This window comes from Pieris napi, chromosome 14, assembly GCF_905475465.1.
Source record: "Pieris napi chromosome 14, ilPieNapi1.2, whole genome shotgun sequence".
Classification (NCBI taxonomy): domain Eukaryota; kingdom Metazoa; phylum Arthropoda; class Insecta; order Lepidoptera; family Pieridae; genus Pieris; species Pieris napi.
In genome coordinates this window covers 168079-195004 of record NC_062247.1, presented here as the reverse complement: position 1 = coordinate 195004, position 26926 = coordinate 168079, and the positions used below count along the sequence as shown (strand labels likewise).

General features: G+C 43.8%; 5 protein-coding genes across 6 annotated transcripts; 2 read left to right on the top strand and 3 right to left on the bottom strand.

The window, feature by feature from the left end:
* Positions 1 to 96: 96 nt before the first annotated feature.
* On the bottom strand, positions 97 to 11399 carry LOC125055738 (tyrosine-protein phosphatase non-receptor type 23). 2 transcript variants are annotated; one of them, XM_047658260.1, is made up of 18 exons: positions 10980 to 11397; positions 10688 to 10890; positions 10264 to 10586; positions 10008 to 10181; positions 9639 to 9925; positions 9364 to 9557; positions 7444 to 7588; positions 6807 to 7371; positions 6429 to 6731; positions 5743 to 5823; positions 4437 to 5642; positions 3904 to 4310; positions 2363 to 2461; positions 1790 to 1924; positions 1554 to 1717; positions 1325 to 1485; positions 563 to 673; positions 97 to 484 (listed from the first exon to the last, which is right to left on the bottom strand). In XM_047658260.1, exons 1-18 carry the CDS (start codon positions 11064 to 11066, stop codon positions 288 to 290), a joined length of 4842 nt encoding a protein of 1613 aa, XP_047514216.1. In that variant the 5' UTR covers positions 11067 to 11397; the 3' UTR covers positions 97 to 287. The 2 variants fall into 2 exon arrangements, with proteins under 2 accessions (XP_047514216.1, XP_047514215.1); XM_047658259.1 differs by having other exon boundaries at positions 97 to 673; positions 10980 to 11399.
* A 1096-nt stretch (positions 11400 to 12495) lies between these two features.
* Positions 12496 to 13721, top strand: LOC125055740 (U11/U12 small nuclear ribonucleoprotein 25 kDa protein-like). The gene is made up of 4 exons (XM_047658263.1): positions 12496 to 12551; positions 13030 to 13197; positions 13316 to 13387; positions 13473 to 13721. Exons 2-4 carry the CDS (start codon positions 13051 to 13053, stop codon positions 13704 to 13706), a joined length of 453 nt encoding a protein of 150 aa, XP_047514219.1. The 5' UTR covers positions 12496 to 12551; positions 13030 to 13050; the 3' UTR covers positions 13707 to 13721.
* A 42-nt stretch (positions 13722 to 13763) lies between these two features.
* On the bottom strand, positions 13764 to 21742 carry LOC125055739. The gene is made up of 14 exons (XM_047658261.1): positions 21190 to 21742; positions 20858 to 21111; positions 19536 to 19636; positions 18969 to 19118; positions 18728 to 18892; positions 18439 to 18645; positions 17965 to 18365; positions 17417 to 17887; positions 17186 to 17341; positions 16868 to 17119; positions 16290 to 16803; positions 16123 to 16214; positions 15401 to 16039; positions 13764 to 13900 (listed from the first exon to the last, which is right to left on the bottom strand). Exons 1-14 carry the CDS (start codon positions 21220 to 21222, stop codon positions 13772 to 13774), a joined length of 3564 nt encoding a protein of 1187 aa, XP_047514217.1. The 5' UTR covers positions 21223 to 21742; the 3' UTR covers positions 13764 to 13771.
* A 1193-nt stretch (positions 21743 to 22935) lies between these two features.
* On the top strand, positions 22936 to 23521 carry LOC125055736 (mitochondrial import inner membrane translocase subunit Tim13-like). Its single transcript, XM_047658258.1, has one exon. It carries the CDS (start codon positions 23103 to 23105, stop codon positions 23373 to 23375), a length of 273 nt encoding a protein of 90 aa, XP_047514214.1. The 5' UTR covers positions 22936 to 23102; the 3' UTR covers positions 23376 to 23521.
* On the bottom strand, positions 23513 to 25276 carry LOC125055735 (arginine/serine-rich coiled-coil protein 2). The gene is made up of 3 exons (XM_047658257.1): positions 24655 to 25276; positions 24214 to 24524; positions 23513 to 23683 (listed from the first exon to the last, which is right to left on the bottom strand). Exons 1-3 carry the CDS (start codon positions 25034 to 25036, stop codon positions 23597 to 23599), a joined length of 780 nt encoding a protein of 259 aa, XP_047514213.1. The 5' UTR covers positions 25037 to 25276; the 3' UTR covers positions 23513 to 23596.
* Between the last annotated feature and the right edge of the window lie 1650 nt (positions 25277 to 26926).

Here is a 26926-nt window from a genome sequence, read left to right as displayed (position 1 = left end):
AACTTTATTCGTATAGGAACGTCAAAAAAATTAATTGTAAATTTACATTTACTACCAGTTCGCAAGTCGAGGGCGTTGAGCGGGCAAAATGCATAGTGAGAGGCGATCGTTTATTAATATCCAATCTTTATAATTCAATAACAGAATTGCATACATCATAATAATAACACATATGATCCATCTTTAAATATTGTATAAATATGCTCACACTTAAGCCTCGCGAGGCGTCGACGGTCGCCGCGGGCTGAGCTCTTACGTCTACACGAAATGGTAATTCGCGACGGCGACTATTTCTTTTTGAGGGTCCAAAGCGGATCCAGGAAGTTCAGGGGGTCGGTCATGTCGCCGCTCTTGAGTCCCGCCGCCTGCCGCATCTCCTCGAAGGACTCGCGGCTGAACTTGTTCCGATGCGACGTCGGCCGGGGAGCCGGGGCCGCCGCCGCGCTCGGCGCCGCCGCCGGCTCTCCTTTGAACGTCGGGGAACCTGGCGAATCGGAGGAAACGTTAGCTGAGTCCCGAGGTTCCGAGACGCGAGGAGCGCCGGAGCGGAGCGGGGCTTTACCGGAGCGCAGAACGCCCTGCGCGTAGAAGAGCACCGAGCGGAGCAGGTCGACGGGGTCTCCCGCTGCGCTGCCTCCTCGACTCAGAGACGCCATCCCCGTCGATAAGGTCTCTGCACAGAGACGGATACAGTTCTCACTATGATGTACGCATATGAACACCAAAAAGCCAATTAAACTGAAAAAGCTGTCGATCGTGTCACTCTGCTACATAAGCTACTAGTGCTAGGAACCCGTGAGGATCATTCGGTCTACCTTAAGGGTGTAAACTTGGTCCTCTGTTTGTTGTTTAATAATAATCATTTATTTATTGCAAGAATATGGTACAAAAATGTTAAGGTGGTACAGTCGTAAATCGTATACATTATTAGTCAAAATCAATTCTTATATTATCTGTATCGTACATATCATACTTTATTAAATTTGTATCAATTACAGTGTCTCACGCAAATAATCATTTATTGAATAGTACATTTTGTACTATTCAAAAGTAATACACTAAGTCGGTCTTTTAAAGAATCTAGTCGGAAGATCTTTTAATTCTTTTGGTAATTTATTGTAAACTTTAATTGCCATACAAAAGGTGTTCTGTAATTTTCAATATGTGCTTTTAACGCTTATTATATAACATATTGCTTCAAGAATTCAGAATATATTGTTTGCAGGTGACTAAAAAATATTTTTATTAAATATAATCATTAACTATCCGGCTCTATCGGAGTGTGACGGGTGACGTCGACCGCGAATAGCCAGTCTGCACTCACCGGCGAGGTCCACGCGCCCGGCGCGCACTTGGCACACGACGGCCAACAGCAGCGCCGTCGAAGCGCCTCGGCCTCCGCCGTCGCAGAGGAGGCACACCCCGCCCCGGCCGCTCGCTCGCAGCGCCGCGTCGCACAGGGCCACCCGCGACGAGTCCGACGTCCTGCAAACGGCACACCGTGAAGGACGTCGACGATGCGAAGCGAACGGAAACGCGACGAGACAACTCACCCGGCGGGCGCCGCGTGCGGCCGGAGGAACGTGAGCGCGTGCTCGCGGGCGTGGGGCGAGACGCGCAGGCGCAGACGGCGCTCGCTCCAGTGCGCGGTCGAACGCGGAGGTTCCGGCGTCACCGTGACGTCGCCGGCGGACGTGAGGAAGATCGCGCTCTGCGTCTGCTCGGGAAAGGCGAAGTTGAGAAAAGAACGAAAGAGAGCGACCTCATCGCGTCTGAAAGACGGACGTACCTCGGTCTCCGTCTCCGTCTGGCAGCAGACGACGCAACCGATCTTTTTCTCAAACATCGCTTTCCAGAACGTTTCGACGTTGGCGTCGTCGGGACGTTTACATATCACGAGGGGGATCGCATGAGGCCCCAGTTGCTGCAATTGAATTACAGGTTCCTTACTTTTCTAACAAGAAAAAAGAAAAAGACCAAGTGCGGCCAGGTGGGCAACGGCACCCGCGATTTTTAAAAATCTTTATGTAAATTGCCGTGACGTAGACGATATTTTATTTAAATAACAAGTGAGCCAAAATGTTTTCCCAAAAATCAATTCAAAATAATTTAATTAAAAATACTAGCGGCCAAATTTTGACAGGCAACTTGGTAGATATACATTCTTCTAATTATAAATAAACATAAAAATTTGGTTTTTAGCAAATAACCGATTTTTTATTTTATTATAGATGATTTAGCACTAATCCTGCAGCCGGATCTCGTCCTATATGTTTTTTACATAAAATAACTATAAATCGAGTTCAAAGAAACGTACTCGTTTAGCGGCCGTATATAAACGGGTTATGCACTTCGCACGTACCTTATAATAGCGGGCGTCGAGATCGGATCTGAGCGTCAATCTCGAGTCGGGCGATCTATCCGCGGCTGTGCCCTTCGACCTCTTCGCGTCTTCTCGTTTCTGAAAACCATTACAAACTGATAACATCGGCTCTAGGCGATGCTTCAGCTGCAGCGTTGCGGTCTCTCACTTGCGCCTAGTCTCACGTCGCCTCTTCAGTTGTTGCTATCGTTTCGGTTAGAAACGTCGCGTATTATTTATTGTGATCGAAAAAGTACAACACCGCGTGATGATGAAGCTTTGAACTAGTATTTCTTATTATTTAATAATTTAAGGCAAGGTTTTTGTGAAGGAACCCCTTTCATTTTACGATTCTATACTTTGTTTTAGTTGGAAGAACCAGGAACCACTTAACATGTTCATTCTTTCTTTTCACAATCGAGAAAATATAACAATATTTATAAAATAAAATTCATACTTGGCTGCAAAATTTACTTTAAAATGGCTCTTAGCCACCGAAATGTACTGCAAAGCAACTCACAGTAGACTGTAACAAGCCCCGAGATGCGAAACCGAAGTGCGTTCACTGCGGTGAGTCATTTCCTGCTAATTACAAAGGCTGCGTTGTAGCAAAAGAATTACAGAAAATGAGAGACGGCGTAAAATCTAAGACTGAAACGAGCAAATCTCTCAAACCTGCAAAATCAGTTTCAAAGACTGTCTTTTTCGGAGATAACTAAAGGCCCCAAAAGTCTATCCCCGACAGCAAAATGAGACACCTAACTTAGGTATGGATGAAAAGTTTAATAACATACTCGTACTTTCATTATTGACATCCTTTGATGAAAGACTTAAAAACACTGCGCACAATGCGGCACCAAAATAGCATTTTCTAAACGTCTTAAGCAATAATGTCTTGGAATGCCAATGGGCTTTGAAACCTGAAAGAGAACTTCATATCTTTCTAAAACATGAAATCATTGACATCTGCTTGATATTTGAAACACATTATACCAGGGAGTCATACAATCAACTCAAAGGTCGTTGTACGTGTACGTGAGGTCTTTAAAATATATGAAAAAGAACATATTCAGGCTGTGGCTGCGAGCCTAACAACGAAGCGGTATCTATTAAGGATATCATCTATTTACTGCCCACCAAGACATGCATTTAAGTACGACCGGTACAAAACCCTTCTAGAAGTACAAACTCTTTATAACGTAATTCGTTATAAAACTCTATATATCTATACTCTTATAAAACTATAAAACTCTCTATAACGTAAAAGAAACTTAAATTTATTTGGATCAACCCAATACCCATAAATTAATACTTCCCTCCCTATTACGAGACCTCTATAACGAATAAAAATGCTCGGTTCCTTGAAATTCGTTATGATTTCAAGAAATTCTTAATAGAGACAAAGTAGTGTTATTGGACACTTTCTTATGTTAAATATCATTTTTAGTAAATTAGGTTAGTTTTACTTATTAGTCTTAAGTTAGGCTAAATCGTAATGATCCACGATGTCTCAGTGAAGACACACGTATGAAACAACTCACTTGCGCCTCGCAAACGTCCAGCACTCGTCTCCAGGCGGCGTCGAGCGACGTCGACCCGTCGCCGCCGGGGCTCCCGTTCGACAGGGAAGCGACCAGATTTTGTAAATGTTTAACCTCCTGGGTGAACCGGTTGACGGTGCCGGGGTCCGAGAAGAGATTCCCTTCGGCGGGTCGCCCCGTCGGCTCCTCCTCCTCCGGCGCGGGACTCGGAGCGACCCTCGGAGCGATCGCAGGCTCGAGGATCCGGGCGCTCTCCGGGATCCGGGGGACGTTTATTTCGGGAGTCAACGGTTTTCGGTCGACGCTGAAATCTATGTCGGAGAGCAGATCGAAGGCGGTCGGTTCCCCCTCCTCCGCGGGGGCGGAGGGAGGGAGCGGCTCGCTCGCGATCTCCTCGCCAGCCGCCGCTGGAAGAGGAACGGAGAAATAAAATACGATCAACGTTTCGCATCCGTTTATTACGCTTTCACAATACACAGTCGTATGACTCGCGGCGCGATTTGAGGTTTAATCCGACAGATTGACGATCTTACCTTGCGGAGCGGGCGCGACCGAGACGTCGACGGACGGGGCCGGGCCGCCGAAGTGGAGTCCCGGGTCCGGCGCGGTCTCCTGCGGGGTTTCGGCCGGGGACTGCACCGTGTCGTAGTGTCCGGCGCTGGTGTACACGCCGCCGATCTCCCGACTCGCGTTCGCCGCGTCTCTCTGGGGTTCGAGGTCGGCCGGTCGCTCGTAGGCGAAGTAGGAGTTCTGGGAGCCGTAGCTGTAGTCGTAGTTTCCGGTGGCGACGTTGTACGTGTACCCGGGATGGTTCTGGTAGCTCTGGCCGTACTGCGCCCCGTACCCCTGGCCCGCCGCCGCGTTCGGAGTTTGGGAAACCGGATCCGGAACGTAGTCGAGCGTCACGTAACTCGGCATCGGCATCGGCCCGGCGGACAGGGCCTCCCCCTTGGCGTGGGATCTTATAGGTCTGTCTAGTTCGTCGAACCGAGCCAGAGCGGGGTCGACCCCGGAGGTCGGAACGTCGTAGGGGCCCGGCGTCCGCATCTCGGAGCCGTAGGCGCCCGGAGCGAATCCGCTCGAAACGCTAAGATTCACGTTTATATTGGGATCGGAGCCGTCGGCCCAGCGGGGCGTCTGGTCGCCGGCGGTGAAAGAGTTGGAGTCGTAGTACAGAACGTTCGCCCCCGACTCGGGAGGGGCGGCGTAGGACTGGAACGCGAGAGGGACCGGGACCGACACCGTCGAGTACGCGCTCGACGAGGCCGGCGGAGCTCGGGGGTCGGCGAAGGGGTCGGCTCGCTCGATCCGCGCGTAGGGGTAGTTGAGAGCGTGAGGCGCGTGCGCCGTGCTGCTCGTGTGGATGTCCTGCGGCGCCCGACTGTACGTGGCGACGTCGCAGCTGCTGGCCGGGTACTGCACGCTGAAGTACGTCTGCGCGTACTCGCCGCCCACGTGCATCCGCGCCACGTCGGAGCTCAGGTCGAAGGTCGCGTCGACCGACGGCGTCGGGCCCGCGGGGGCGAACGGGCGGTAGAGCATCTCCGGCGCCGGAACCGGGAACTGTCGCGAGGAGCCGTAGAGATTGTAGTTTTGGACATCGTCGGGTCCGTCGGTGGGATTCCCGTACTTGGACGGGTAGGCGTCGAAATCGGAGGGCGCGTAGGGGGGCGGACTCTGGGCGTAGGCCCCCGACGACACGCCGTCCGGGAGACCCCCGACGAGGCCGACGTCCGTGGCTGAGGAGAAACCCGAAAAAGTTTATAATTTTAGTTCGCATCAGAAGCGAAATAAGATAGCCAACAGATTTAACATAGACTGAAACGAGTCCACGGTTACCTTCGGAGCCGAGGGGCGCGGGGCGGACGGCCGAGGGGCAGAAGAATTCGGGCGACGAAGCGGGCTGCGGCTGCGAGGGACCTAAGGGTGACAAGATTATTTGGATCGATCGAATGGATATAAGAGTCGTTTTCTGTTTCCTGGCGCTTTGACATGTATGTAACGTCCGTGGTCTGTTACCACAAAATAATAGCTCCTTCCACGTCCATTTTTTAAGCTCTGTCGAAACAGACTGACGAGCTCTCACAATTCGCAACGCGCGTTAGCGCTTGTCATCTGAATTATTAATAAATATGATCGCGCGTTGACCTGCGTTAACGCGCGTTACATGTGACCTTAGCCTTAAACAACGCTCCGAGTGCTGCGAAGACATGGATCTGCCGTTTAATGCCAGTCTCCATGTCTTCGGGCGTAACATGCTGCAGCCACTTTTGATCCGTGACCAATAGTGACAATTGCACATTTGTATTTCTTTTTCTAGTTTGTCTTTTATTTTTAATGTATTAGTTATTTTCTCTTTATCATTGTTCCCTCTAAATGTTGTACACCCTCGTCATTGATGCACAATTGCACATGCATGTATTGTGTTTTTGCATGTCGTGTGTTCTCTGTAAGTGTTCGTATGTGTTTCGTTAGCCTATTAAAATAAATAAATAAAATAAAAACTGGTTTCACTGGGGTATTACCTTGTGGCGGGACCGTCCTGGACGACGTCCTGTTCTTCATGTAGGGCAGATAGTCTTTGAGCTTGGGCGCAGCCGAGGAAGCGGGAGCGGGAGCTGCGGCGGCGGCGGCGACCGGAGCGGGGCCGGCGAGCGGGGCGGGGGCGGCTTCGCCGAGTTGGGCTCGCTCCTCGCGCTGCACCTGACAAACGGAGCGGGCCCGCGCGAGCAGCGCCGTCAAGTTGTGTTGGAGCTTGCGGTAGAACTCCAGCCCCTTGGTCGACTTGTTGACGAGCTCGCCGAAGCTGTCGTACGACGTTATCAGACCTGCGAAAGACGCGGTCTACGGTGAGAGCGATCGGCGCGGGAGGGGGAGAGGCGGGGTGGGAGGGGGGACGTTACCGTTGAGCGTGGCGTCTCGCTTGCGCAGCACGTCGGCGAGCAGGCGCCGCGAGTCCCCGTACGCGGCGTACAGCGAGGTCAGGCGGTTGATGACGTTCTCCTGGGCCGCCAAATTCTGTTCGATTATCTTGACCCGGGGGGTGTGCTTTTCGATCTCGAGGTCGAAGAGGCGGTCGCGGTCGCTCGCGGGGTCGGCCAGCAGTCGAGGCGTCACGTCGTCGGCGGCGAGCGCGACGCGCAGCTCGTCCAGCAGGGCGTGGCGCTGCGCGCGCATTTCGTGCGCCTTGGCGAGCACCCGGCGCATCTCGCGCATCGCGTCGCGGTCCGGGGCGGGCAACCGCGCGACGCCGGGCAGCGCGCCCATCAGCTCGGACAGCGGACGCGCCAGCGACTGCAGGTTGGCGATGTGCAGCGTCATGGCCTTGTGCAGCACGGCGTTGCTGTCGGCGGTGCGCGCGTGCGCCTCGCGGTACTTGTGCAGCTCCCTGGCCAGCTCCGTCTGCACCAGCGACGGCGGCCGCGGGCCCATCGCCTTCTGGTACCGCTTCTCCGCCTCGTTCTCCTCCTGCCCGGTGGAAACGTTCGTCGTTGTATTAGGCTGCAAACGGACGGACGCGAGTCGTCGAAGGCGCGGTACCTGTATGACGGCCTCGATGTCCGCGAGCGCGTGCTCGACGTCGGTGATGAGTTCAGCGAGAGCGTTCATGGAGCCGGCGAGGGTGGTGATCATGTCCGTGTCGGCGTTCATGGCCGCACATCGGTCCACGACCTCCTGCGGAATCCTGCCCGACCGCATTTATTTATTTTTATTCATTTATACTCCGTGCCGTGCAAAAATCTGCAATAAATCTAAAAGCGGAGTACATCGGGTGACCTCATCGCTCATAAGCGAGGATGAGTATGTATGAGGATGAGGATGAGTATGAATTTGAACCGATTCGGACCGATAGATTTTGAGAAATTTTGAAAAATCTTAAAAAAATAAGAAATATATTTTTTTTAAAGTGGTTTCTTTATCGATCAACTTCAAAAACGAATCCGCTTTTGAGCTAGAAAAACCACGTCGATCGCCACCAAGCTGGTCAAAAGCGGTTGATTCGTTCGAGAGATATCGTGAACGAAAGAAACCCGAAAAAGTGTTTTTTCGGGATTACTCCGAAATTTGTGGTTCGATCAATAAAAATTACTTATGAGGATGATAAAACTGCGTCGAATGGCGCCAACCGCGTGAAAATTGCTTGATCCATTCAAAAGTTATTGCGGTTTGAAAATTCCAAAAATAGTGTTGTATGAAACTTCTATCAGACTTTCGAGCTGGGAGAGCTCAAATGCATAGAAATGTTGTTTCTTTGAACTCAGCGAGCTCAAAATATCAATTTTAAGCGCTCAGGAATGGAATTAGCGGGAACTTGCAGGGAACCGTTTTTCTAAAAAAAAATTGTCAGATCAGGCGAATCCCTCTAGATAATCGTCAGATTATGAGAGAGTACGTTTAGATCATAAAGATGAACCACATATATCTTAATCTGACGCGCTTGAGTATTTCAAAATTGCGATATTTTTTTTGCAAATTATGAAAACCGCCGTGGGTTTGCGTCCCATCGAAATCGTCAGATTAGTGAATAAGAGCTTTTTTTTGGTGCACTTAACACTCCCTTAGAAAATCTGACGCGCTCGATAATTTTTATTTTTTTTTCGCTTCCCCCACCGATGAAAAGGTATATATCATATAACATTTTTTTCTTCTTATTATCTATCTAAGCTTTGCATCCCAATAGGTCTCTACGACGCTCGAGTAAATCCCCATTTAGCATCGTGGGCTCCCCTACCATATGCAGTAGTGTGTACGGTGTGTGTATTTCGAAATCACTGATTAAACGAATTAAGTAGTCACGTAAATTTAGTAAATTTTTGTAATTAATGGAAAATAAATGTTTATTCAATAAATAGTCATCGTTATCTGGAAAAAAAATCGTAATACATATTTTATTTTATCATTATGACATAATTAGTTCCTATCACAATCTGTTCTTTTCTGCTTTTCATATTACTTTTACAAAATAATGCCGATGTTTCACTTCTGCCAGGCGTCCCGTGACGGCTCACATTTTTTATATAAATACTCATATGCACTCCCACCTTAATAAAACAAGATAAAACATTTCTGATATTAGGAAAACCAGATAGAGCCACAATATTAAACAAACCACTGACATATGTATGGATTACTATTATTATAAGTAGCTGCCTGATTGGCTTTAAAGGTTGCATTTATTGCATTTTAAAAATCTTTAAAATAAATTGAAAATTGAAAAATTATTTCCTCATTCTATAATAGGGACAACAACATTCCTAGACTTAAATGATATAAAAATACATAAAGAATAACAAGAGTCAACACCCTAATCTGTGATATCGTCAAGATAAGGCTATAATAGCTCTTTGACAGAACAAAGAGAAAATAAATATAACTTTTCTTATGGATTGAAAGATGTCAATGACTTCAGGGCCTGGCGGCATATAATGAAGTATGTATGGGGATTAAGCGAGTACTGACTTTTGGTCGTCATCGTCCAGACGGTCCAGCTGATCGAGCTGAAGCGACGACAGGAACTCCGTGAGCTCTAGATCCTTGGCGTCGGCCTGGGCGCCCACTTGCCTCAGAAGCTGCGCCTTCCGCTCCGAGTACAGCGAGGCCGCCTCGTGCGCGCCCAGAGGCACCAGCCGAGCGAACACGTCGGTGCCCGCCACCTGTGCCCGACAACATTAAAGACCCACAAAACACGTGCATTGATAAAAGACCAATGTAAACCTACAGTTACAGAACCTCACCTCGGGGTCGTTGAAATCGATCGCTACAGCTTTTACTAAGCACACGGGCTTCATTTCAGTTAGCATATCTTGTTCGGGAACTTCTTCATGGTATATAAACTCATTTTCGTTCTTGGCGGCTTTTCGTTTGCCCTCAACTATGTCGTTTGTGAAGGTGAGACCTTCTTGGGTCGCTTGCACTGGTTCGATGTATTTTGCTAACTTTCGAGCTTCATTCAATTTATCGACAGCAAGCTGGTAGCAAGCGACACGCTCACCCATTTTCTGCTGTTCTTCAGCACTTATTCCTATCAGAAAACAAACAAGTCATGCATATTCATCAACTTTCACACATTCAATAAGTTTGAAAGAAGGACTAAAAAATGTTACCTTGATATAACGAAACAATGCAACCAATGTAGGAGGCCTTAAAGGACAAGTGGCGATACCAGTTGTTGTATAATTTGGTGCCGATTATCTCATGGATGTTATCTGTCCCCGTCGAGGGACCCAGTATAGCCATTGAGTTTTTGTAAAAATGTAAAACCTGTGTTGCTACAGAACCTGTAAATTTTAGAAAATGTATAATTGAAAATGTGTCTGAATTGCAATACTTTATTCTACCACCAAAGTGTACTAATCATACCGATAACACTGGGTTTCCTTGTATCCTGTCTGCTTTTGTCCAATATACACTCTTGAGCTTGTGCAAAACATATCTCTTGTAATAATTTAAGAATCTCTGAAGACACATCTGCCCCAGACGGTTGAGGGTATTGTTCTCTTAAGTACTGGAAAGCCCATGCGGCATTTTGAAAATGCTGACATGCAAGTTTCAGACTGTCTGCCGATGTACGTGTTTCAAATGATGCTAGTTGAGTATGAAGAGCCCCTATGTTATACAGAATACATGCCATCTCAAATCGCAAGTCTGCCAATGAACAATTCATATTCGCATATAGATCCTTCCTGCAATATACAAACATCTCAATTATTACAACCGATATAAAACAGATGGCTAGCCATTATTGGTTGTCTGTATCAGTGACATTTCATTAAATGAATATTACCAAACAAACATGCAAGCAGCAGGTTGTCCTTTAGCCATCGGAAATCGACTCTGCATAGCACGCAGTTGACAAAAGTATCTGTTTAAAGCTTTGAGTCCTGCAGAATCAACCGTCGGCCGTACAGCAGCAGATCGCAAGCCTTCTAACTGATGCATTTCGTTCGCATAACTTTCAGGATCCTCTCGATACACCTCTGCTATATACTAGAATATAAAATAATTTATTGTAATAAGAAAACTTTTAACTTTTATATACATTTAACGACATAAAAGATTTTATACAAATGACTTACTTGTTTTAGTTTTGGCCCAAAATGCGTACTTTCTGGGCTAACCTTTAGCTCAAAACTTATAAAAGCAAATTTTGGTACTGCCTCCATATTTGTATCTTTAGCGAAATTTAACAAATTCACAATTTATTTAATATTTGCATGATTCATTATAATTTTGTTATTTGTATGGCTTTTTCGCTTTTGTAATCTTTCTGTGACTATGACAATTGATAATTGAATGATAGTAAATGAAAGTTATTTGACAGATGACCACTCAAAAAAAAACATATTTTAAATTTTTAGATATTGCCTTCAAATACGTCGGTACTCCATGTAACTACAACTTAATTGATTCTAGATCAAATTAATAGCTAAAATAGCAAGATGTTTTTGTGCATTTTGAGTATTGTTAATTGTGTAATCTTCTTTGTTTGTACTCTGTACCACAATATAGGTAAAATGAATGTATTCTGTAACCTCTCAAATTTAAGTGTCAACTGTCAACGTTGGATAAGTCTCATTAGTAATTTTTTTGAAAACTGAAATGGAAATTCATAATAGTAAACAACAACAATTGTGTGATTTATTAATTATTCGATTTTGATGGATCGTAATAGTTCAGTAGAATAGTAAAGGCTTACATCTCAAATTATCTAATTTAGTACCAAGTCGCCGGCGCCGTCTGTGTAATTTTTAAAAACTCGCTAACTAAGAATGCGGTTTACGCAAAAATTCTCCAAGGCTAGTCACGTTAGTGATTCCTAAAATTGTAAGAAATTGCGCGGAAAATTGATATTTATTATTTACTAGTAAATTTTTAAAAACCGAGTTTTACTATTCTGTAAAATGATCAATTTTAAGAACATAACATTAACTAACAAAGCCATATAATTACTAATCTAAGTTAATGAAATTATATATATACTATTTGTTTTTTTAATGAATTGTGTCTAGACTGAGACAGAATCTAGCCTAAATTAAGACTAATAATACCAAGTAAGCCATATTTAAGATATTCTTGTAGTGACATTCTATTCTATCTATATTAAGGTCCAGATGGAGGTTGTCATGACATACCTGGAAACATTGACTATTCCCCTGAGCACAATTTTGTCATTATTGTATTATTTGAATGGAGCTCTTACCAGTACAGCCCCACTGCTGTCCATACAGGCATTAGGTCTTGTTTGTTTGTAGAGGTTTTGTTCCCTATAGGAAGCCTTTTCGCTACTGAACTTCAAAATTGTTCAACGAAACAAAACTTTTAACTGTTAGACAATTATATATGCAGACTTTTGGAAACAAACACCTGCCACACCACATCAAACACAATACAAACCTAGGTAATATATAAGTAACCCAAAATACACACACTCATCTTTAACCACTTCCTTAAAAACAAAATTATCACTAACATTTCAAAACACACATTACATACACTTACTAAAAATCTCAAACAATATCTTGTCAAAAATAGTTTAAATATAAGTTTGTGTTATGTATATGTAAATGATTTCTCATAAAGTTAAATACAGTTTACCTGTTAAAAGGAAGGGACTAGCTGCCCACAACACGGGGAATCCTAGTGTGGGGGTGAGTGCACATTACTTCACCTAAATATCCTGTATATTGTGCATAATAGTGTTTTCTTTTCTTTCAGTAAAAATCCTAAATTCCAACTGAGCAATTTTTTATATCTATTTTAATTATAGTTTCTAGGTGTTATTTAACCTTCAAATTTTGGTATATTACGTGCAGCCCAATTCCCGTCAAGCTCATTTAGTTTTTTTTACTACCTCTTACCTCTTACCTCTTCTTTACAATAGATGGTGGATTATTCAGACATTAATTAGTTTAAGTAACATTTAATTGGGGCATAAACATCTTCTAAATAAACTTTTTCTAATACAGATTTTTTCTCCTTTCCATTTAACGACAAATCTTTGTAACGTCAAAATAAGCACAGTACCTCGAGTGTCGTTATATAGAGTTTACGATGTATTTGAATTATTACGCTTGTAAAATGGCCCTTTTTGTCTGTCATGTCAATTCAATATTCATACATTTGCAGATCGACAACGAGTCGGACAAAATGGAAGACTGGAAAAGTATCGTAACCACTTTGACACACGATGAAGTAGTGGAAGTGACAAAATCATCTCTCTGCACCTTAATAAGTACCGATCCCGTGCTCGGCGATTTGCCTTTAGATGTCATAACAGAGGAAATATTATTACTGGTTTGTATAATGTATCACTATATGAAAAAAACTAAAACCGGGGGAGGGAGGGAGAAGAAATACATACTTTCTTTTTAAGAGTTTATTAGCCTTATGTAAACCGTGAGTCCTTTCGCAGACTGCAGCGGAACACGGAAAGTGTATTACAATATTCATTCGTAGGGAGAACGAACCCCCATTGAGAGTCATAGTAAGTGTTTAACTTTGAATATACCAAATAGTCGTAATAGTCAATAATGTATGGAGATGAACACGCGTCGTTGTCCGTCATCCAGGTGCCGCAAAGCGCTACAGTGAGGGAGTTGAAAAAATCAATAGCGCGTCATTTCGAGCTCTCGCAGAAGCGAAACGGGCCTCAGGTGAAGATTTCTTGGAAATACATTTGGAAGACTTACGACCTCTGCTTCGACGGAATCACATTAGACGACGAGAACGGTTCCATCGACAGTTACGGAGTGAGTAACAAGGAGAGCTTGACGTTCAAAAAGAGAAATGGGAAAAATATATAGAATTTAATAAATGGACCTCGTGTTTTTCTCTGCCTCGATTATTATCGTAAACCCTCCGCTCGATCTCAGAGCTGCTCGAAGTCCGTCTGCGGCGGCGGCTCCTGAGGCAGCGGCTCGAAGTCCCCGAGCGTGTAGTGCTGCTCTTCGTGGCGAGGCGTGGCCAGCGGACCCTCGTAGCGGGGCAGCTCTCGCTCCTGCGGACGCGATTCATTTCGTTTCTTTGTAAGGGTAATCTCTACGACTACCTAAGATATCGTACGAACCCTCGTCCCACAGAGAACGGTTCGGTGGCCGTCGTTACACAATTGTAACTTAAAGTAATAAGGAGAAAATTAGTGAACAGGGAGCGACGAAACTAAGTGATACATGTATCTTATGTTCCATAATAAACATATTTTATATTTTAAGAGAGATATTAGAATGATAATATGGTTACTGTTCAGATTTCATCATCTGAACATCGACCGACTGCGGACATGGATCACGTGTGTCCAAATCTAAACAGCTGAAGATGCGCAATAAACCAACAGCTCACTAAAATATATCATGTACTGGCGACCCGCCCCGGCTTCGCACGGGTGCAATGCTGATACTAAATTCATATATACAACAGTGCTATAGATTTATAGGTACCGGTACCGCGGCAAACGCTACGTCCCGCAATTTTTAAAACTGTAATAATATCTTCTATATTAAATCAACCATGTATTTAAGGTATTTAATTGGATAAGGATTAATGCTGTATTGGTTAAAATCGCTTCGAAAATTAGCCATTATTTGTCATAAAAAGTAAATGACAAAAAAAAATTATTCTAGGATATCCATAAGAGATAGACATATACCATCGCGGAGTTTTCTGTAGACCTTTTCAATGTGTACAGTGCTTAATACATTATTTTGATAAATCTCGTAGGGAAAAAATGTAATTATTTACGACATCACATTAGAAACCTCAAAAATAACAATTTCTCCACTATTTGATGGATGTTATTATACATATAAACCTTCCTCTTCAATCAATCTATCTATTATAAAAAAAAACCGCATTAAAATCCGTTGCGTAGTTTTAAAGATTTAAGCATACATAGGGACAGAGAAAGCGACTTTGTTTTATATTATGTAGTGATGTGTGAATAGGTGTAATTAGTATTTAAGATAATGTCTTTGAATAATAAATTAGATTCAAATAGTGCTCTGTCCTGTTCATTTCTCGCTTCCTCTCAAAGTGGCGAAGACTACTTCGAACCCTTACAATATTCACTATTTATGTGTTAGGGTACGTCTGTAGGGCTTAGGGATCCGTGGGGTTGTTAGGTCCTTACGTCTCACCCGCTCATATATTTAGTCATCTAGTGCAGCTTGCTCAAACATACACTACATAATATACTATACAGATACTCCTGACATTCAATACATATAAATTTATAACTGATACGTTGCCTTTTAATTAGTTCGCAAGACGCCCTAAAACCTATAAAAATGAGGGCGTAACTAATAAATACATTTGGAAAAAATGTAATCGAATTCAAATGCGTCCAGCCGCTAGCGTAACCCGAGAGAAACGAAAACGTCAGTGAATCAAATGTGACGATCGAACGAGTTAAAGTTTACAAAATAAAAAAAATATGTATCAATGATATTTCCCTGGAATCGGATTGTTGCAAAATGTCGTCGAGATGTTTTAAACGTTATACCTGGTCCTGCTGCAGGAGCGAGGGCGGGGCGAGGTCGTCCAGCGACAGCTGCGTGTTGATGACGGGCGCCGGCGCGAACTCGGCCAGCGGAGACAGGCGGCCCTCGGCGGCCCCGTCCTCCTTCGCCGCCTCGGCCGGCTCCTCTCGGGCCTCCGCCTGCTCGCCGAGCGATTCGGTCGAGAGACTCCCCCGGCCGATCAGCTCGCCACGCGTCTCCGGGACGCTCACGGGGGAATCTTTGCGGTCGTCTCGGTCGTCCGACGCGACGTTGGCGCGCGCGTCCTCCTCCGAGGCGTAGACGGTCGTGTGGCGCGTGACGAGCAGATGCGTGAGCGCGTCGGTGCCGACGGAGCTGGAATAGCCGCAGACGCAGTGCAGCGGACGCGGCGCGGCCCGCGGCGCGTCCTCGAGCGAGTGCGGCCCGGCGCAGAAGCCGCTGTGGCGCAGCATGGCGCGGTAGCACGACGTCGCGTACGGGCACTTGCTGCACGACGTCACGCCCAAGAAGTGCCGCTCGGCCTCCAGCGGCGCGTCGCACTCGCGGCACAGGCGGCCCGTCGGCAGCACCAGCGTCAGCCGCTCGAACGTGTCGCCGATCGAGTGGCTCGTCGAGTCCTTCACCGGAGGTCGGGCCTTCGTCTGAAAGGTGAAGGGCGTCGTCGCGTCATCGCCTCGTCCCCTCGCCGTCGCGCGTCGACGATCGCCGGCGAGAGGGAACCTACCTTGGGTCGGTTGATCAGGTGCTCCTCGGTGCACAGCGGCAGCGCGTCTTCCCGGGATTTGTGGTCTCGTATCTGGTGCTCCTTCAGTCGACCTGCGAAGCGAAAGCGCGGATTTAGCGGACGCGATCGGGGACGGTGCCGCCTCGCCGTCGTCGTCGAACACGCACCGAGATGCACGAAGCGGAGCACGCAGCGGTTGCAGCGCACCTCGAGGGTCTCCCGGTGGCGGCGAAGGTGGGCCAGAAACAGCACCACGTTGGCGCGCAGCTCGCAGCCGTCCGCGTACACGGGCACGGCCTCGAGACAGAGCGGGCAGAGCAGCGCGGCGGAGCGGCCGTGGGCGGCGCGGGCGTGGTCCAGCACGGCGCGGTGGGCGGAGGCGCGGTAGGGGCACGCGGGGCACGCGTAGGGCAGCTCGCGCGGCGCGTGCGTCTTCTGCATGTGCGCCGCCAGCGTCAGCACGGCCGCGAAGCGCACCTCGCAGATGAGGCAGGCGTACGTGAACAGCTCGGGCGACTTGGTGTCGACGGGGTGGCGGCGCCGCAGGTGCTCGGCCAGCTCGTCGGCGGGCATCCGGGTCAGGCAGTAGGCGCACGTCGCGCCCTCGCCGTCCACGGCGTGATCGACCAGGTGCCGCTGCAGCTCCCCGCTCTCGGAGAAAAGCTCGTCGCACTCGGGGCACTGCGGAGAGAGACGGGGATCAGCGAGCGCCGCACCCGCGACGCGCGACGGAGGCGCCACTGACCTGCACGGCGATAGCGACGCGGTCGGCGGCGGCGGCCTGCGTCTGGCCGAAGTAGTAGCGCTCGAGCGAGACGGTCTCGTCGGCCTTCAGTTCCTTCTTGATGTTCTTCAGCGGGATGTCGAGCTCGTTGTCGTCCTCGTCGACGTCGAGATAGGACTTGGCCCGCTTGCGTCGGCCTCGGCCGGGCCCGCCGCCGTCCGCCTCCTTGTTCTTTTCCTGCTTTATCTTGTTCCGGCGCTGCGCCAGCGGCACCTGAAAAGTTCTCTCGCGTTCGTAACGATCACCGGCGGCGCCGACGTTCCGGCGAACGTCACCCACCTCTTCGTCGTCGTCGTCGTCGACGTAGAGCGTCTTCTCCTTCTTCCTCTTGCGGGGGGGCGCGACGGGCGGCGGCGAAGGCTCCCTCTTGCGTCGTCCCCTTCGGCCTCGGCCCGTCTCCGGTTCGGCGACCTCCTCCGCTTCGCGATCCTTTTTCTGCAAAGATCCACGTTTAAATCGACACTCGACGGCGCCTCCGGGGGACGGGAGCCCGAGGGACCGGGAGCCCACCTTGGCCGGGTACTTCCAGTTCTTAAAGGGGTTGGCGGCGATCTTGTTGAGGCGCACGGTGATCGAGTCCTTGGAGTCGAGCTTGGTCTGCTCGGCGAGATGCGTCACGATGTTGTCGAAGGCCTGGCCCGGCGTGGAACCGAAGCGCTCGCGCCACACCAGCTCGTCGAGGAACTGCTGGATGATCTGGCGCGAGAGCAGCGACAGCGTGTTCTGGAACATGCGCGGCACGATCCGGCGCAGATACTCCATGATGTTGGCGTTGGAGTGCTTGCCCGCGTCGCCGTGCGACGACGACTGGTGGACGTTCTTGAAGCCCATGCCGTGCAGAGTGCTCTTGTCGACCGTCAGATCCGTGAGGATCGCGGCCCCCGGATGCACCCACTCGGCGAGCGGCTCCAAGATCTTCTGGAACCGTTTCTTGTAGTTCTTCTCGTGCTCGGCCAGCGGCTCCACGGCACGTAGCCGAATCTGAAAACGGACAAATCGCACGAGTCGAAGCCGACGCGAGGAGGCGAGGGGGCGGGAGCGGAAGGGGCGACACCCACCAGCTTGTCGGCGGGATCGAGCACGCCCAGCACCTCCACTTTGACCTGGCGCTGCGTGCCGTCGTGCGACGTGGTCCCGAGCGAGATGACGCCCACCTCGACGGGGCGGCCGGCGGCGCCGAGCGGAGGCAGGTGCCGGTGCGTGGCGGCCGTGCACACGCCGCGCAGCCACGTGAACAGCCCCTTGACGTACAAGTTGTCCACCTTCACCCACTGCACCACGTTCTGCACGTTGGTCTGACACGCCCAGTGGTAGATGAGCTTCAGCAGCACGCTCGGCGGGAACGTGGCGCCCTCGAACAGGGAGCTGGAGAACACCGACACGAACCGCGTCGGGCAGCACTCCGATATCCAGACGTACCCACCCGAGTACGGGAACTTGGTCGAGTCCGAGTACATGCCTGGAAGGGGAGGCGGGGATCAGTCTCGCCTACGTCGGTCGACACGCGGCAGACGCGAGCCTCGGGGACGCACCCAGCTTGAGCTTGTTTCCGCGGTGTATGGCGCACCACTGCTCGGAGCGCACCAGACCCTGCTGGATGAGCCACTCGGTGAACTTCATGGGCGTGTGCACCAGCACGGATTTGACCTTGGTGTCGAGCGCCGCGCGGTCCGAGGCCGGCGCGTCTTTGGAGCGCAGGTAGGGCCGCGCCACGACCACCAGCGACGGGAAGGTCTTCCCTGCCAAACAAACGAACGGACGCGTTAAGATCGACCGACGCGCGCCAAGTCGCCGAACGTCGAGCGAGGAGATCGCGTCCACCTTGGAGTTTATTGAAGGAAACTTCTCTCGAGTCGGCCACGTTCTTGTTTCCGTCGTCTTTAGTCAAGTCGACGATGGCGGTGGTCTTGGCCGCGCTGCCGGTGAGCAGACCGCCCACCGCGGTGGCCTCCGAGGGCCGCACGTTCGTCACTACGCTGTGCACGTCTGAAAATCCATCGAATACACTTATGAAATAAGCGGAGCAAAGAAAAAAACTCTACGACAGATGGGTAGCACTAACTCGATGGAGCCAATGTCTTATCCTTAGTTTTAGTGATCTCTTTGCTTTCTTTTTCGTCTTTCTTTTTCTCCTTGTCCTTCTTCTTTTTCTTGCTGGGTCGAGGCTCCGGACTTGCGGTCTTATCCCGTGAATGATCGCGCTTGCCTCGTGCTACAATGAACATTATGACATTCAAAATTTTGGCACATTACACAATTACAATAAAGTTGTTGTTTCACTTTCTACATTAGTTAATATAAAATTGAGGAATACTTTAATAATATCTATCGAATATCTAAAGGGATTATATTTGCTCAAAAGTTCCATAACACTATTTAGCCTACTAAAAAAAAATTATTTCATTCAAGTCAGGATGACTTTGAAGTGTACACAATATATTAAAAAGCAACAAGGAAACTATTTCTTTTATTGAAATTGATATTCAACTTTAAGTAGAAACAGTCAACTCTTTAAAAAAATATGTATTATTTTCATGCAAGTTGTCATAAACAGCTCGTAAAATATTTTGAGTAATTCCCAATATTATATATTTCTTGTTTTTAGTTATTTCTCTTCTAAAGCACTTACTTCTCTTTCCAGACTTTGACTCTTTAGATATTGATATGGAACGAGATCTTGATCGTATAATTTCTGCACTTTGACGTTCCAAGTCCTTCAAAACAGGCTGCCTAAAAATATATATGTATTGTATAATTAATTTTAATGGTACAACTTTTTACACACAATTACCAAATGTTGATTTATCACAATAAATGTAAATCTAGATTTTGTCAAAAATTATACCAAATCAAATACATTTTACCAATATACAAAATCTACTATGCCTTTAAATTTTCAGAATATTTGTAAAAATCAGGCTCTTTTTTGATGGTGTTTTATTTGAATAATGAATGCCTGGTTTTAAGATGTATGTTTTAACATGGTTGTTGTACTTCATATCTTTATTTGTTAACTAGTTTGTTAACAAAACATGCTGACATTGCAACAAAATTGTTTTTAATATTCAAAAAAGTATAATATCTTATAGATTATAAACAATCACACAGACCAACCTTCCATCTTTTATTGTCATTTCTTGACCTATATAGACCATCTAGATTTAAGCATTGGATATTTGTCTTGCATGGGCAATTCCACAACCTTTACATTAACATTAAATCAATCCGCAACAGGCAAATGGAATATGCCAACCTAGTATATATTTTTTGGATTGAGTTTTAAACAAAATATCAGTATAATTTTTATTTACTATGTAAATATTCAATAAATACATGAATAACTACCTTATCTCAAAAGGTCATAATTTATCGATCTACAGCAAGGGTCTCCAAACTTTCCAGCCTTAGGGCCATACTGAATACTCAAGTAAGTTCTGAGGGCCAAAACCATATGTCATTATGCTTGTTATAAGTTATGTTTTTATCACAAAAACAATAACAATAAGCCTACAACGATGTTATGAGTAGTTAGCCAATGACCATATCAATGTAGATGTCATATTAATAATTATTCAACATAAAATTTTTAAAATTAAAATAAAAGGAGTTTTCAAGTATGCTAGCTCTCCGCGGGCCAGACAAAATCTGTCCGTGGGCCAGATGTGGCCCTCGGGCTGTAGTTTGGAGACCCCTGATCTACAGTATACAATATACATTTCTGTGGGTTTGGTTGACAAATTTGGTTCTACTAGTGTTACAGGCACTAGAATAATTGGTGATCAATCCCCAGAATAATTTCAAAAGGTTAAATAATTTAAACATGTTAAGTATTTAAATTATAAATGGTAATAAAAATAACCCTACAATACAATTGGACAAATAAAAGCATAGAAGTTAATAAATAAAATAAATATAAAAACCACACAAGTTCATAACTATTTTCATACATACTTTCCAAGAAGCTGATATGCTGTGAATTGGTCTCCATTATATACAATCTTCCCTCCTGTGTCTTTCACAATATCGTCGAGAGTGTTTTGTATTTTCTTGTATTCTTCATCAGCATGCCTGTAAGCTTGCAACTGCGCTTCAGAGAGCTCCTCTTCCCAACATTCTAGCTCTAACGTCGGTACATCAGGACCAAAATAGGACCGTTTATATAAGTCTGCCTCAATGATCTCTGGTGCAGGTAGTGGGACTGGCTCCTACAAGTAACACAAAAAATAAATTAAAAACATACAGACCATGTATAAACTAATTACACAAAGATACATGAGACAAACCTCCGAGTCAGATTTTAACTTTTTTAGCTTCATATTTCAGTTTTATAAGTATAGGAAATATTAGTAGCAGCTAATGTCTATTCCGAATCATACTTAATATAATCTTAAAGTCATTATTATTTATTTTATAATAATAAGCACAATTCACAAACAAATGCAATTCCTTTAGCTAACATGACAGTTTGAACTTTGAAGTATGTAGTATACATGTATTTTTATTTTACACAAGAGCTTGACACAAAATCACTTTTCGACGACTAAACTATAGAACAACGCTTTAGCAAATTGGAATGGGCTGTGGGCATGTCATTAGCTCACGCTTTGTCACGTGACAATTGTCAAGCATGTGCTACACGGTATGAAACGGCGGTTTGAAACGAAATAAAAGCGAGTTGCGCTTTTCGGCTACACGGTTTAAAACCAACAGTGTCCAAAATAACGTTGCGCTGATAAGACGTCTCCGTAGGGATGTGACATTCTGCATAAAAAAATAGATTTTTTATTAATCGATTATTTTTTTAGCATGAAAAATCGATTAATAAATAATCGATTTCTTCAGTAGCACATTGCAGTATTTTTGTTGTATTTTTAATTGTATGTAGTCTTGTGCTGCTAAATAAATTTATTTTACTTTTTAGTTATAGTTTTATCATCCTTTCGATGTTTTACAAAAAAAACAATACATCTTCAAAGAATCGGATTCAATGTATCGCATTGTAAACATCGTTGTATATCGAATATCCCTAATAGTTCAAGGTCCGGGTTATAAAATACCAGACATAATGTCGGTAGGTGGCAGATAAAAAATCGACTATGATTGATTTTCAATTATAAAAATAATCGATTATTTTAAATATAAAAATCGCGTAAAAAAATCAATTTTAATCGATATTTTTTTCACATCCATATCCCAAAGACATGGCAATTCTCTGTATAATTCGAGCAATTCGGTAATAACTTCACGTTCGTGCGTCTACGCTCGCCGCCGCAGCACGACTGCCGAACGCGTGGTTTTAAACAAGCGGCTAGACGGTTTCAAACCAACGGTTTTGGTCGCGGTTTGCAACGCAAAGCGTGCTGCCAAGGGCATACCAAGGTTAAACGAAATTTGGCATAAAACAACTATCCACACGGTTTGAAACCAAAGTTTCAAACCGTAGTTTCATACCGTGTAGCGCATACTTCATACAAATTCGATTGGCGTTGTTCAAATTTCAGTCCAACTCAACACCCCTAAAGTCCGTACAATATGGTCATCTGTAATGCTAAATCGCTTTAGTAGAGATGTGGCATTCTATTAGAAAAAATATTCACTACACGAAGAAAAAATTGGAGTAAAAAATAAATATATGTAGTTAAAAAAAACTAAAAAACACGGTTTTAAGGCACATCAAACTAAAAAGTGAAAAATAATTCCTAATTTAGGCTGAAAATTAAATATTTGTACGAAAATGGTCACCAGACCAAGCGTGAGCTAATGTGTCACTCGTCAGAAATGCGCTTAGCGTTAGGCCTTTCGAAATGGTGATTTTGTCTCGAGACCCTTAGCCCAAATCTTAACTTCTTAGTTATTAAAAACATTCTATTATTAATCCTAAAATCATCAATATGATCTAAATTAATGTCAAACAAAATTGACATTGAGATTTTTTTTTAGATGAGAGTAAGTCCAATACAAAAGTAAATTTGATTATATAGATACATATCTAGTCTGTGAAACACTTTTTAGTGACACAAACTCATCTATGGCGAGCACTGAGCAGTATGCATAACAATTTTTCTCGTACAGCGTACTTCATTTATGCGAGACTTTAAGGTTAGGCTTCCGATTTTGTCGTTCTAAAATATTATATATTTAAGAAAATTTTTCAGTATTTTTTGGGCTTGTAACTGTTACATCATAGTCACAAGCAATGGATTCTCTATCCACTGGATCTCTAAGCGGCGCACAGAAGGAAGATTTAATGGACCAAGTCAAACAGCAGATAGCAATAGCTAACGCTCAGGAGTTACTGACAAAGATGTCCGAAAAATGTTTTAAAAAGTGTATCAACAAACCTGGCACTTCATTGGATAACTCCGAACAGAAGTGCATAGCAATGTGCATGGACAGGTATATGGATGCCTGGAATCTAGTTTCTAGGACTTACAGCAGTCGCATTCAACGGGAAAGAAACAACATGTGAATATGTTTACTGGCAAACAAATCTTTTGAAAGTGAAATTACAGTGCTGTATATATTGTAGAGAACTTACTAGAACCAGAAAATGTTACAAATATTCTGTGTGTTGCAATTGTCTGTTATGTTTATCATTAAAATTAATTTAGGTTATACTTTTTTTTATTTAAAATCAATAGATTCACATCACTTCCACAGATTAACCCATTAAATGTCTTGTTTTGTTATTTATAACTCTTCCCTCAACATTTTTTTCCGGTATTGGTATAATTTCTTGATCCACATCTCTTTTAGATCTTCTTGACATAGAATTTCCTGCAATTAAGATTTATAGCTATTAGCCAAGAGCTAAACAGCTCTTAGTGTGAGTCCGATGCAACAAATACATTATCTTTCATGTATGGGACTCATACTAAGGGTGTGACTTACAAACAAGATTGACTCCCATAACAGTAAACAAAAAGATTTTCAACCTATTTTTGTATAATAACAGATTTGAACACCCATAGCTTAATAAAATTGTTTGTATTTATTCCAATTTCAAGTGCGTGCATAACAACTAATATGCAAAAGTAAGCAAATAAGAATAATCATTCTTACTAAAGATACATAGCCTATATTTTTATCTAGCTGTGCCCTTTAGTTTTATCCACATTACTTTCAGCCATATCTTGTACATAATAAATTCATGCATGGTACTTTTTCATTATTATGCTTCAAATATTTTCTTAATATAATAATAACTCTTAAGATATTAATTGAAATCATAATATGATCTCAAGAAAAATTTGGTTAAAAATTTAATAGTTGTGATGAATTACATATACATTGAGATAAATACTTACACTAAAATTTATAATTGAATCATCTTTTCTAGCTTTAACATCAGCTTCTGGTACTTTAACAGTTTCTGCATTTAGATCTATAACAATATTTTGCCTTTTCCTTTTAGTTGATGAGAAAGATTTTTGAACAAATGCATCATTATTTAGTTCATCTAATAAGTTACGATCATGTATTGTAGGCATATCTTCTTTCACAGCCACATCTTTATACTCATATGTTGGAATCTTAGTCATAGTCAGCCCTGCTGCCTCAGCTGCCTTTATAGCCTTTTCTACTATGGTGTCTGTATTGTCTAACTGTAGTGGAGGCTCTAAAAGTTTTGTAATATATATTAATTTATTTCATTCTTTTAAGTGTGTTTAATATATTTTATACTATGTACTTATAAATTTATTTAATATATATTGAACTTAATAAATAAATTGCATAAGCTTAATTACCAATATCAAAAGAATTCGACCTGCTCTTGGACCGAGAACACTTGTGACTCTTTTTATTGTATTTTCGGTCCCGAGATGACAAACGTGACCGCGAACGGTCACGGGAGTATTTAGAGCGCTTAGATCGAGAGTGTGATGATGAACGCAGTTTAGACCTACTGTCATAACGCTCTATTGACGCACTTCTCGAATAACTCCGTCTCCTATGTTTTGACCTAGAATTGGACAGTCTTCTCTTATGACTTTTTGTCTGTAAATGGTCCTTAGAACGCGATCGTCTTTTATGTTTATATTTAGACTTTTTGCGCTCGTAAGATGACTCCGAGCTATATGAAGAACTTCGTCGATCTCGGGAACTACTTCTTTCACGATCCCTCGGCATAATAGCAATATAAATTATACCCTGTAACGCACAACGATGGTAAATGTGATATACCTCAAGTGCTTTTACTTGAAGAAAGACCGGTAGTTTGTATATCAATGTTTAATGCAACTCTCAATGTTGTAAGAAAAACGTTTGCACAACCAAAACAGTGATTTTTGAAGTTGAACAAGAAAAGGTTTCTAGAATCTAGTTTCTACTCTCTGTAACAATTTATACAAATTGTTTAAAAAAAAAACATTGATAAATGACAACTACTGACGACAGTTGTCAGTTGTCATTGAATTTCATTTTTTTTTGAAGATTTTAAGGCGGGGTAACGAGACTTTAAGCCAAAAGGGCAAGCTAAAGTTGTTCGACCATACTAATATATGCTAAGCTATCAAAATGAATAGGAAATTAGAAACCGTATAAACTATAGACTAAATGCAATCAAATTAAGTGTATGTTAGTATACATTCGTCAAAGTCGCATAAGTGACAAAGTTTTGTTATTAAATGGTTTTATTTAGCTCACCCCGTTTGTTTTATTTATTCTTGGGTCAAATTTAGTAATTCAAATTTCACCCTCTTCCTGTCAACCGATTAATCTGAAATTTTGTATACACTTTGGATTTTGGTGACAATACAATAAACTAAATAAATAAAATAAAAATAAATAAATATTATATAATATATAAATATATATATATATTATATATAACATTATATTAAAAACTGTATCTATTTTATGAATTAAATATATATTATAGAATTGATTTATTTATATAAACTAACGAGCAAGGAACCTTGCAATAACGAAGCACTAAATGAATTAAACAGAACGCGAAATAAAAACTAAAAACTAGAAAATAAAAATAGGTAAAAAAACTTTTTAAGTTAAACGGTTTTATGTTAAACATACATTGCAATGTTTAAGATAAATGTACTAAAAACCAAAAAATAATAAAATAGATACAGTCGTGGGAATTATAAACATATGCATAGACTAGACTAAAATAAAACCGTAGGGCACGTCAATTGTCTACAAATTATCGACTTAATGTGCGATAGAAGAATCGTTTAATTCGTCGTTAAAATAGGCAGTTGGCCCGCAGACGGTCAGGAAATTACTTACTATTTTCTTATTGACGTGCCCCACGGTTTTATTTTAGTCTAGTCTATGCATATGTTTATAATTCCCACGACTGTATCTATTTTATTATTTTTTGGTTTTTAGTACATTTATCTTAAACATTGCAATGTATGTTTAACATAAAACCGTTTAACTTAAAAAGTTTTTTTACCTATTTTTATTTTAATATATTAGGCCGGGTGATAGTAGACACAAAATAGTTAGTCATTTGTAGCAGTATGGCAGTTCTACAGGGGTCTCATTACGAAATTTAAAAAATAATTTTGATGGTCATAGCGCTGGTACCGGCGGCCCAAGCGCGTGGGCGTTAGTTGAACTCGTCGGATTATTTATGACTTTTAAACGATTTGTTCCACAAAAATTAAAAGGCGGCAGTGTCATGTCATACTTCTCCGGGCTGTAAGTCACAACTTACAGCCCGCCATGCCAACGCGAATGCGATGATTTGAAAAAAACTCAACCATTTGTACCAGGCTAATTTTTACATAGTTAATCATCGTCGTGCAGCTATTTACGAAATTCACCATGCCATACTTTTCGGACGCTTCCAAATGGCCGCCATACCTCCGTAAAATCAGGACCTTTTTTTTTTTGCCAATTGATTTCGGCGGATACAGGCTTTGCACGGCGAAGTCCGCAAGTAGTAGTCCTCTCGACAAACTCAAGAAGTGATGCCGTTATAGCCCAAATTAGTTCTAGAATCCTTAACAAAAAATATTCGGCGATAACGTCAACTAGCTCTAGAAACGCATAGGT